Genomic DNA, 12,161 nt, shown 5'->3' with positions numbered 1-12,161 from the left:
AGGGAATGGAGTGAAGCATGGAGGTCCAACTGGCTATCTGGAGACCTCTGGAGTTCTGAGATTGTGTTTGCAAAGGAATGTGTGTCAGAGCACACACTGTGGATGAACAGAAAGTCCCACAATGTGTGCGTACATATGTACTCCTGTGAGCATGCCTGGCAGACGGGCACATGTGCTGGAGCACCCATGCAATGCATGTGCCCCAAGCACTGTGGACCCAGTTGTGAGGTTGTGTGGCCTCTGGAGGCAGGTGGAGCTGCAGGCTGTGGCTACCTGCAGCACTTCCCTCAGTTCCAATATGATGCCACTTCTTCTCCACTGCTCTGGAGTCCCAGGCATCAAAGCAGTTCATTAGCAGGCCAGATATTTATGGAAGCCCCAGAGTGCTCTTAGGGGTGAGTTACAGGTATCACAGTAAGAGAGCATAAAGTGTGAGTCAGTGGACTCATAGTTTTGTGTTTAGTGCTTGAGAACTGCATCATTTATGACAACTGCAAATACATGAAGTTGGGTTATTATATGACTTGTGCATGGGGCTGGATACAGCCAAATGTGCACAAGGCTGGTAGTTAGATCCCACACTGACTATCACATCTAAGAAAGAGTGGAAATGAATGCTTCTGAGTACCACTTAATATACCTCTTTGTTTGCTGTATACTTTGAGAACCATGGGATGAAGTACACCCAAAAAAGAGAAATAGTCCTTGAAGGGCAAGGTCAGATATAAACTACTTGGCCTGCCCTGTCATCACTTTGGGATTCCCTCCCTCTCACATACCTCATGTGTCTTGGCCAAGACAGTGCTTCCAAGGCTCTTCCTTTCCCTGAAATAACATCTGATCTGACCGGAGGGGTGAGGACACTCTCTTCCTCTCAGGATGTAAACAAATACACACTGCCCTGTGTTTTGCATGATGACACTGATGGATAGATGCTCTGTGGCAGGGGTCCAACAGCAGCTACAAATCTGTAATGTATTTCCTTCCCCCTGTCACAGTGTATATACAATAAAGAGTCACAATGGGAAAGAAGGAAACAAGAGGCACAGATCAATATCTCCCTCAGAGTAGCAACGGGTAAGGCAGCATCACCTTGCTGGAAGCAGTAGAGACAGGGGTTTTGCCTCTTCTCCTGGTTTGCTACTGGCATGTTCTGTGAGTGTGTTAAAGTCTGAGGGCTTTCATTTCCTCACCTGTGATGTCTGTATGGTACACTGAGATCTTTGGAGAGAAGATGCCACAGAAGTCCCAATTTTCACAGTATCTCATTCTCAGAGCTCATGCAGATGGCATACTGAGATTTTCTTCATAAGCACGTTATTGCTCATAAACAGCCTAGGGTGAATTTTTCACTGCTATATTTCTCTGTTTCCAAGCTTACACCTCAGTCTACAGCAAACCTGGAGCCTTCCCTTTTATCAGTGATATCCCTACAAATTTGTAGCCTGTGGTGTAAACTAGTGTCCTTGGGCTGAAACGTGACCCAAAAGATTAGGACACTTGGATCACTGTTTTGCTGACACTATAACCCAAACTCGGGAAAAACATACAGAGAGTGCCAAATCTGGTACCACAATGAACTTCCTTCAGGGAACACTGAAACCCTCCCAGTGACCCACATGCATTACTACAGCATTAATACTGAAAAGTCCATCTCATTTGTAAAAAGCTGTTCTAGATCAAATAGGTCAAGAAGTAGAATTCACTACAAATAAGAATAAACCTGAGATGTCCAGCTTCATTGTGCACCATGGATGACAGGCAGCAAATAGAATGACTACCAGAAATGGCCAAAGGGAACAGTAGCTTGCCTACATCATTTTCATGTTTAATTATGACCATGTTACTAGAAATAAAAAGACTTGGGATAGAAATACAAAGGGGGTTCCATGTTGGTGTTCTCTCTTCAGGTTTAAGCAGTAATTCCCTGTCTGCACTGATTACAGAAACAGAACCACAAAATCGTCTGGATTTGGAAATGTCTATTTTATCTTTAAATGGTTGAACAATGTCTTCTGTTCTCTTACAATCCCCATTTCAGATAATTCAGAGGCATTAATTGTGGCATATGCATTGAAATATGTAGCACAGGCCCAGCATGTTTGGAAAAGATTATCGCATGTGCTAGAGCTACAGCAATATATCTGCTCCTGTCACTCAGTCCCATAGCATAGAATCTTGCTTTTGCAAGTTACGTGAAAAGGCCCTGCTTCCAATAACAGTACAGAGCACACAGATGTTTGATGCCTAGGTTTCATAATCAAAGAATCACAGAACCATTTACTGGAAAATATCTTTAGGATCATCAAGTCCAACCATTAACCTAGCATGAATTTAATCTACCACTAAACTATCTCTCTGAGTATCCCTGTCTCTTTTAAATACCTCCAAGCAGAGACAAAACACATATTTTTGCATCTAGAAAACCTGAAACTGTTTTTACCAGTAGCTGTATTTGTAGTATACGTGAAACTATTACAATGAAGGGTCAGACAAATACTTCATGCAACTAATTTATGCCCTTTGGTATACTAAAGAGGATGATATATCTTTCACCATTTAAACTCAGTATTTCTTATCTTTCAAAGTACATAATTTGTTTTAGTTTATTCCTACAGAGATAGTATATGCCACTCACCTGAGTTTTTGTCAGGCAGTCGGTTTATCCTCCATACGATGGAATTAAAGGCATGCTCATATTTGGCAGTTCCCAAAGTGACTCTCATTACTGGCTCAGAACCAGACAGACTGGCTGATCCAAAAGTGGCTCCCTTGTTCACCTTGGCTTTCAAAGATTTCTCCCCCAGGACACTCTCCCTGCGGAAGTTCTTCACCCACTCACTTGGCACGGGGTAGCGGATCATCACATTTTCACAAGGGACCTGAGTTAAAGGATCATGGTTGGAAGAGAACCCTGTGGACATCATCAGCCAGCTCTGCACCTCCACCTCGGCACCATTGATGCTGGCAGCTGTCCTCAGAGTAAAAGGCAAAGTTTTCTCAGCAAAGACAGTCCTGAATCTCATCAGTTCAAACCGACAGGCATCCAAGGGGTTGAACAGGATAATACGGGAGTTATTAAACATATCCTCATCCACACATGAATGGAAGCGGCAGCTGTGTAATTTAATCCACTTAGTGGTAGTAGTGGGCATAATATCCTGCCTTGCAACTATTTCATTCCCTTTGATCAGGATATCATTAAGGCCCAATCTGCATTCTGCCAGGCCAGAAAGGAAGCTGAGAACATAGATATGAGTCAGCACACTGTGCTGGAGAATCACACTATCTCCCTTGGCCAAGATGCCATGAAACTCATCCCTAACATCCACAGTGATTTCTTCTTCTTGGTAATTCAGTCCCACTGTGCTCAGATCTGTTGATGAAGCTGGCAAGTTCATCAGTGTGTCTTGCACAGCAGTGATGAAGCTAAGGAAGTCTTCATAATCTGTAGTCCCAAGCTTGATAATTTGCTCTCTCTCTGCAGTGTGTGCAATGGCTGGCTTAGGCTGATACTTCTTTTTCTCCTTGTATGTTGTGCGATCCAACCGCACGCTGTGTATCCTTCCATTCTCATCATAGTTCTGCAGTTTGCGCTCTGAAATCTCATGATTGATTTCAAGTTTGAGTTCCCGGAAAGGCTTCTCTAGCCCCTTCTCATAAAAAAGCTGTATACATCCACTGTCAGTCAGCTTGACGTATATTGGTCCCCAGTGCCTGGATGACATAATGTTCTTCTTCTCTGGGATCCTCAGCATCATTGGCCATCCATCTTTTGGCTGAGCTGGTGCCAAGTTAAATAAAGCTGCATCCAGATCATATGGCATCATGGGGTCATCATCGGGCAAGGTAGGACTGCTCACACCATCTGGGTCTCCAATCTGGAGCTGTTTGAGCTGCTCTACAGCATCTGTGTGCGTTACAGTCTTGTTTGCCTCATGGAAACTGATTGTATCAGGCTCTTGATGGAGAATAATGAGAGAGTCTCTATGGCTTTTGCCTGGAGCACTGGAAACAGAAGAGCTTTTGGAACGCCTCTCTTGCTCCTCAAAGAATGAGCTGAATGGATTGATGGGTGAGGGTTGGACATCTCGAAGAGATTCATCCAGAAAGGGATTAGTAGCACTCCACGGTGGTGTTTCAACAGAAGGCAACTTGGTTAAAGAGGAGAGATCTAGTTTTTGAATTTTGGAGAGGTCTCCCAATGTACTTTTAGGACGTTCTCTTTTCTTTAAAGATGTAGTGAGATTAAAGTTAACATCTGGAGCCTGTGTTTCTGCAGGTGGGGTATCTGTTTTCAAGGGAGAAAGGCTCTGTGGTGCAAAACTGACTTCATTGTCATCAAAGGTCACCCAGCTGGGAAAGCGAACTGTGGTTGGGGTAGATGAATGGCCATTCATGGAGGTGTTGCTCAGCTGCCAGTTGACAGCCTCCATATCTATCTCTTCATCTTCCTGGAGAGATGAGGAGTTGTCTTTAAAAAAAGAGGGGAGGGGAGGAAATTTCAGCTAATTATTCTGGAGTTACCTAGTTCTCTCCTCAAAAAAACCCTCAGAGTCAGCATGCTCAAGGAAGCATGCATTCCCATTCAAATGCTGGGCAAGAATAAGATAGTCAAAAGATTTGGCTAAAATGCTGAGGAGTCTGACAAGAATTAATTAAAGGATACACAGCTGAACACAGAAAAGGAATCCAGGAAGACATATTAAAGCAATGACAGCAATGATGGTACTGATCTCATCCCAACATAATGACCTATAGGAGAAACCACATGTCACAGTGATTTTTTAAAGCTTCCCTCTGTAAACTTTTAGGATGCATTTCTTCTCCACAGTTATCTTCTGTTATTTGCCTGGAATGTTCACTCACTCTTCTTATAATTTTCTTCCCTTTTCTGTCCCCATACCCTTTGCTCTCAAGAATAATCCAGTAGGAAGAGGAATGAACATTGAGGAAGAGCACATCTGCGATCTGTCCCCATGTACTTGCCTGTGCATTTGTCGTTACCACAAAAGCACATGGGGTATGGTGACAGCACTGTAAAAGGTGCCCAGGTGTGATTTTTCCCCAGGATGTGTTCAGCAAAGAGACTCTTTGTCATACCCAGTGTGCAAGAGTCTGACAGTCCTTGGATGTCTCTGAAAAATCTCTCGGAGAACCTGTGATCTAGGGATATATGTCGGGATAAGGAAAAACGTGGTTTTGACTTGTGTTGTGGAAGCTGTCCTCATCCTCTCTGAGGACAGGGCACCTTTGAATGCTATTTTCCTAGTCTCGGGCTCTGCCAAGACACTTCCTAGAAAACTGTACCACAGTGCGCTATTTCAGTCCCAGCTCTTCCCAGGATTGTTGTAGCGGTTGTTTTCCAAAATGAGTACAAATTCTCAGTGTTAACAAATTTAATTATTTTCTTCCCATTTTCTTCCTACTGAACTAATGAATCAGAATGCTCCAAAAAATGAGCAGCCAGCATGAAATTATACTCTGTACCTGCACCATGTTTGCTCTGCATGATACAGCAGTGCTGGCATTTGTGCTTTTTGCTTCTCGCAGACATCTCATGTTTTACACAAGTCACTGTTCTTCAGTACAAGCAAGAAGTAAATGTAAAATGTAGCCCTGTGGTATAGCTGTACACCTGTGATTTGAGCATAATTTACAGCAACAACACCACCAAACCACTTTAAGTCATTATTTAAATTGCCACCAGTTCCCAAAAAAGATGAGCTTGATTTCCATTCTGCTTCAACCATAACAGACAATTTGAATTTTATTTCAGCTACCATTTAGAATATGAAATAGGGAATAATCACGCTAGCCAAAGTGCTGCCATGAGCTCATTATAATGTCTTGGCTAACTTGATATTCTGGCCCTCTCATTCCAGCAATATGTAACCTTCTGATCTAAGGACAAAACACATCAACCAAGTTCTAAGGGTTATTACAATTGAGAATTATACATGAAGGTGAATGATACCAATTTATTTTTCAAGCCACAGCAATACAAAGCAATAACAAGAACAGACAACTTTTACAGACTACCCATGCATTGCAAAGTGTCTGTTAAAAGAAGTGCCATTGTCTCAGTTTCTCAGATTTTCTTCTCTACCCTGCTATCTCACTCCCAGCTTTGCACAGTGCCTGTCTGTAGCCCCTGCTACTGGTCACACCACAAGGTGCAGTGGTGGATTCCTTATCTGCTCAGTATTGCCACAAGGCTATAAACAGATCTGGGGAGGGGAAACTGACTATTATCCACAATCACACCCTGAGTGAGAAAGTAATAAAGAACCCACAAAGAATAATCTGGTACTATTCTGATCCTCAGTCCACACTAATATATTGTCTATGCTGTCTCATGTCTTTCCAGGACTTTGGTCATCCAGTATGTAGCACCTTGAAGCAAAGGTTTTATGCTATTTCCAGGAAAACATTGCTTGTTTCTTTTAGGACTTCTAAAATTCCAGTGTTTATAAGATCTGGGTTGCTTAAGAGCAGCCCACCTCTTCTCTGCCTGCAATTTAATATAATTTCCTTGTGACGAGGAAAGAAAGCTTTGGTTCTCTTTAATGTATCATCTTTTCATTTTTCTATTTGGCTAAACCATAACTACTTTGGTCAAAATCACCAGGTTATATCATGTTACTTGTGCCTGGGGGAAAGGCAGTCATCCAACTGCTAAAAGACATTGATACTGCAAAGTGTTTGTGATCAAAACTGTGCCATGGAAGTATTAAGAAGATATGAGGGTATTACGTACCTTTCAAAAAAAGAAAGGCAGATAACAACTTTCAGAATTGGACCTGAGCAAATGCCTGAAATTTAAAATTTCTGAGTACTCATCTATTTTGCCTCTCAAGAGAAATTAGCTCAGAGCTTCATGGCATGACTGTTCCTGTTACCTGAATATATTAATTTTCATATAATTCAGATAGCTCTTTGAACTTAAGTCTGCAGTAAAGGCATACTCTTACCATGTCACACCTTCCAAAGGGATCCTGACTTCCCTGATGTAGTCTACACCAGCTCCTCAGACAAAGCAAGCATTGCTAAGATTTCTGTTGGCATAGCTGGGTCTCTTCTAGGGCCCTTTACATAAAATCCACCAGACACTGGTATACAGACTTGGTCTTTAAAGATCAGCTAGGTCATGAGGATACCAGCAACAAAACCTGTGGTGTCTGTATAAGCAATTATAGAAAAGCAGAAAATTAAGATAGACAGAATCTGGAAGAAATCAAGGACCAGGCTGCTGTGCAGTTCTGTCTCCATGATAAAGGTTATACTCCCATATAGTTTCCATGACATCCATATCTGGTAATTTTCTTGCTTTTCCATATCCAAGTCAATTCAACTGTGTCTGCACATTTTTTTGGGGCAGTCTGTCGTGTTTCTGGTCTTACTAAGAGAGATGGTGTAATTTAAAAGACTTGAGTGAGTGGGCCATCACTTTGAAGTGATACAACTGAACTCCTATTTCCAGCCTTGACACCAACCTCATATGAGGCTTTGGGAAAACATCACTATCATATCACATCACAGCTTCTCTTCCCACTTTTTTCTAATTTCTGACTATAAAAGTGTTACATGTGGAACACTGTTCCTCTGTACCTCAGTATCCAGCACATTTCTAGGACTCTTTGAGAACACAGTGTAAGTGGGTAAATGCCACAGAAGTGAATATAAACCAATAAACTGATTCAATTAATAGTTCTGTTGCATATATGCCCTTTAAAAACTTTCAAGTTTTGTACAAGTTATGAAGCCAGGTCTGTTTTCATCAGCTTTTATCACAGCTCTGTTAATGGTAGAAGGTCAAATCTGTTACTGCTGCAAACAGCAGCATAAACAGACACTAGGAAAGTGCACAGAAACTAGATACAAGAGTATATAGCTCAAAGCACAGAAGAGGACTTGTCAACAGGAGGGTACTGCCTGCTTATTTTGCCTGGAAAAAATCCTTGTGAGGGTGGCAGTTACTACATCCATGTGCTTCCTAGGTACCTTTGCTATCAATTAGTGAGTGGTAACATCAAAAAATGTCCTCTCACAACCTTGCAGGACACCTTCTTCCCATGAGCTTCAGAACAGATTTTGAAGACAGAAGAAGAGGCATCCACCTTGCCTCTTTTCAAGAAGATTAGAGAGCGCAGCTGGAAAGTCCCAAATCTCTTGACCACCAACACGCAACAGGTTGCAAGATTTGTAAGCACTCCTCAGACTTTTTGAGTGTCTCTGCAAGTTCTGGCACATAGAAGAGGTGACTGCTCACACAGGCCAAGCCCCTTACTCTTGCTACTGAACACACCACATGCAAAAATTTAACAGCAACTTAGTTCTCCAACATCTTAACTGTTAGTACAAAAGTTAGGTGTTAAGGCACAGCTAAGAGACATTTCAAAATCACCACAGACTAAATAAGCAGCAAGAGAAGGTGCAAGATGAAAGATGGAAGTCACAGATCTGATCTCTGCAGTTTCCTCTTATTCATTCTCCTCCCACTTGACTGACTTCTCAGGTCATGTTGAATGGATTCATTCTCAGGTGACTTTTCAATTCATAATACTCTGCCAAATCACAACATCTCTTTGAACACACTTGTCTAAATGTAGGCCACATAAATCTGGCCTGCTTAAACCTTGTTGCATCCCAAATCTGTACTACAGTAGTACTACACAGAGTGTTCCTAGCAGTGGCTTAGTGACTAAATACAATGCCTGTTGCTTAGTTAACTATTACAAATTCATCATAAGTCCTAAAAGAAGTTTAATTGTCAAAAGAAGTTAAATCATCTGAAGCTACAAAGAAGTTCTATCATGGAGCTTCCAAATCTATTTAAAACACAGTGAATTTCATCTAGGTTCAATTAATTTATCCCCATGAGTCTCTGTAAGAACTGCTATATTTAATTTTAAATGTAAGCCATCGTGCAGATACTAAACTGAAGATGAAATACAAGAAAATGATGACTCAGCCCTCACAGCTAGGTTGCAGCAGCCCTCATACTGCAAGAAAAATGTTGAAAAGGATAGTCCCGTACATATGATCTTAAAGAACCCTAGAAGTTTTTGTTGACTTTTTCCAGTGATGTTTTGACTTTTTCTAACAATTATCTCTCTACACAGAAGTCTGTGTTTATGGGAAGGAAGGACTACTGTATTTCAGGAGTTGTGCTCACAGTGCTTTACTGCCCAGAATTATTTGCCTGGTGTCCCCTCCACTCACACCACTCCTTACTGCAGGGAGAAGGAGCATCTTCCCAACAAACGAGAGTGAACTAACCATTAAGACACTGGTTTCACACTACCAGAACAGCAGTAGTTGCAGCTGTAAGTCTCATTGCAGGAAGCTATCAATCATCTTCCTCTTCTCTGTTTATCTTTATTCAACTGGAGAAATTAATTAATTCAGAACCCTTTCACTCTTCCTTAAATAAAGAAAATGTTCAAGATAACAAAATTAGTTTGTAGAACTTTCTTGAGTGATTTAATTAAAAAAATACTCAGTATTTTTATTGTGTTATGTTTATTGAGTAGTTAAAACTCTAGTTCATAAAAAAAAAATCTGTACCATCAGCGTGTAAGATATGGTATGGAATAACTGAAAAAATATTTCAGCAATTCATGGTCTGTGTACAGTGAACTCCCCTTTGTCTTGTACAGATCTTGGCTGCAACTACAGTTTTATAGAAGTTCCTTATGTGTTCTGCAGTCTGTAGTATGCAGTGCCCTAAGAAATCAGAATGTGTCTGGCTAGTCTTAAGCATCTGTAACACATTGTGCATAAAACTGATAAATTAGATTTGTGAAGAAAATATCCATATTCAGACAATGCTCTTTCTAGATCTACTGCTTAGTTTTTAGCCTGTAAACACTTACAAGTTAGTGTATTAATACTCCTAGACAGAATTACAGTCAAGAACAAGCATACAGCCTATCCAAAAATCACCAGAACATTGCAGCAAAGAGAGATATATAGCTTTGAAGTGTAAGTGCCTGTGTCTCCAATTCATACCAATTTATCATTTGAACAGTAGACTCCAAATTCATGTAAGCAGACTCCAATAGTTCATGAAAATAATGGATGAGGTTGTTAGTGTCTTGAATAAACTGTTACATCTTTACATCAGGCAGGAATTACAGTTAAGAGGCAGTTACTTCTAAAGGGAATAAAGTTCTCCTAGTCAGAGCTAGTAAACATTTCATACTCCAAGTAAAAGCACTGCTTATCACTTAAACATATCTTGCTTTGTTTTGGTTTTTTTTTTCCAGTAAGTATGGCTACTCTAAGAAGAAATTGATGTAAACACTTTTTGTTCTCTTTACATACTTGAAAGAGTGGAGCTCTTCTCTTGTGTAACACAACAGTAGCCAGTGGGTCCCAGAACTACTATAGAAAAAGAGGCTTTTTGATTTAGCCCATTTGAGAGCCACAGATTAGGAAAGCTCCTGAAGGTCAGTTCATGTGTTTCCGTTAGCAGGCCAGAAGGTGGTACATTAACACTGATAAAATAGGAAGAAGTGCTCAAGATTTTTACAAGATTTACACAACACTATGCCTGTTCAAAGAATTCACATGCTACATGTGACATAATACTATTTGCTTCTAATTAGAGCCAAGTTGTGAACAGATCTCATCTAAGTGGTGGAGAAAAATTTAAACCTCCTTCTTCTACCTGAGAACTTATTTCTGTTAAACAAACAGGTATAGTCATAAAGTAATTGTCTTAGCAAGTAAGCATACCTACATGATTCATTACAAAGCACCTTCATTTCTACCCCTGAAGACATGGCACAGATATGACTGACATATTTTCACCACTATGTCATCTAACTGTGTTCTCAGCAAGGTGTGCTCAGCCCAGAGATTGCCAAGACAGTGACTACACCCTAGACTTAGTCATTTACTGCCACGGGAATACTTACACTCCCAGTTTGGGTAGGCAAGACAAAGCCTGTGTGTGAAGGGACAGAACAGAGCTGGAAAACACCAAGCTGAACCTGTTTCAGCAGAGAGATCAATAAGAGAATGAGAGAGTCTCTGCAGAAGAATGAATCAGGCTACTACTTTTTTTTCCAAAAGAAGAACAAGGAGCAAAGGAGAAGAACAAGACATACACAACATTTTTCAAAAGAGGTTCCTTTAAAGGTACTTTGGCAAAGATAAATGAAGACAGTTTTCCTCAACATACTTTGGACTTTGCTTCTTTCCACAGATGTCTGCCTTCCTCTCTGATTTTAGTCCACAGTACATACAACATATCCTTCAATGGTGGAACTGCCACTGAGATGAGACTATTGACCTCATGAAGAAATGAGAGTAAATAAGGAAAGAGAAATGTGTCTGCAAGCCCAGCCCCTGTGCCAATTTCATGAAATTGGTATCTGGCAAGCAGAATAAATCTGTAGCCAGCCCTATATATGCAAAGACAATCCCACTCCATCTTGGAGGAGGTGGTGCTACCATCCATTGAACAAGCTCTATTTTGAAAAAGGCAATCATATGAATCTCTCATACACAGACAATACGTTACTTCATTATGCTGTAACTTTTCAAGCAACGTATGATGGACCAGTAACAAAATACAAAGGTTTGCAGACCTTGTTAGTTTTGTCTTTGAGTACCTGAGATAATACCATACGGAACAAGCCTGCCATTTACAGTGCCAGACTACAGGTGGAAATGTGCCAGCTACTGCATCCACTCAGAATCTGGGGTCCCACTGAGCAGCATAACCTTTGATAGCAAAGCAACACACTATGGTCTCATGCCTCGAGTTATGGATTCAGATAGCTGCTGCAGTACTGCACAGGTGTGGGGTCTGGCCCTGCTGAATAAATGTGAGAAATGTTCCCATAGCTATAGGAAGATCTAAGGCAAGAGATCATCGTGTGTTAAGTGGCTGAAGCACTCTGGGTTTGCTATTGCCAGTCCATCCGTTCAGAAACTGTACTGGTAGTGACCACAAATGATAACAACTTGGGAGTCAATACAAAATAACTGGTCCTCTGCTTCCTAGGTGGGCAGTTCATGCATGGCTGAAACCAGTGTCACCCCAACTATCTGTTCCGTCTTGTGCTGATTCTTCAGCAAAAAAAGAAAGTCAATACACAGGGATGTTGAATAAGCCTGTACCAGTGCTCAATCCACTGCTTACAAAA

The 12,161-nt window shown here is 41.1% G+C and overlaps 1 protein-coding gene across 4 annotated transcripts in view; it reads right to left on the bottom strand.

The window, feature by feature from the left end:
- STON2 (stonin 2) overlaps nt 1-12,161 on the bottom strand; it is a 65,674-nt gene that overhangs the window by 6,460 nt on the left and 47,053 nt on the right. For 3 of the 4 annotated variants that reach the window (XM_053981660.1, XM_053981658.1, XM_053981659.1), the window contains one exon: nt 2,639-4,474. In XM_053981660.1, coding sequence (XP_053837635.1) covers nt 2,639-4,474 — 1,836 coding nt within the window. Of the gene's footprint in view, nt 1-779; nt 990-2,638; nt 4,475-12,161 lie in introns of all 4 variants that reach the window. The other variant, XR_008437781.1, reaches the window with a different exon arrangement.

This window comes from Vidua macroura, chromosome 6 (genome assembly GCF_024509145.1).
Source record: "Vidua macroura isolate BioBank_ID:100142 chromosome 6, ASM2450914v1, whole genome shotgun sequence".
NCBI classification, from domain to species: Eukaryota; Metazoa; Chordata; class Aves; order Passeriformes; family Viduidae; genus Vidua; species Vidua macroura.
This window is presented reverse-complemented; position numbering and strand designations above follow the sequence as displayed.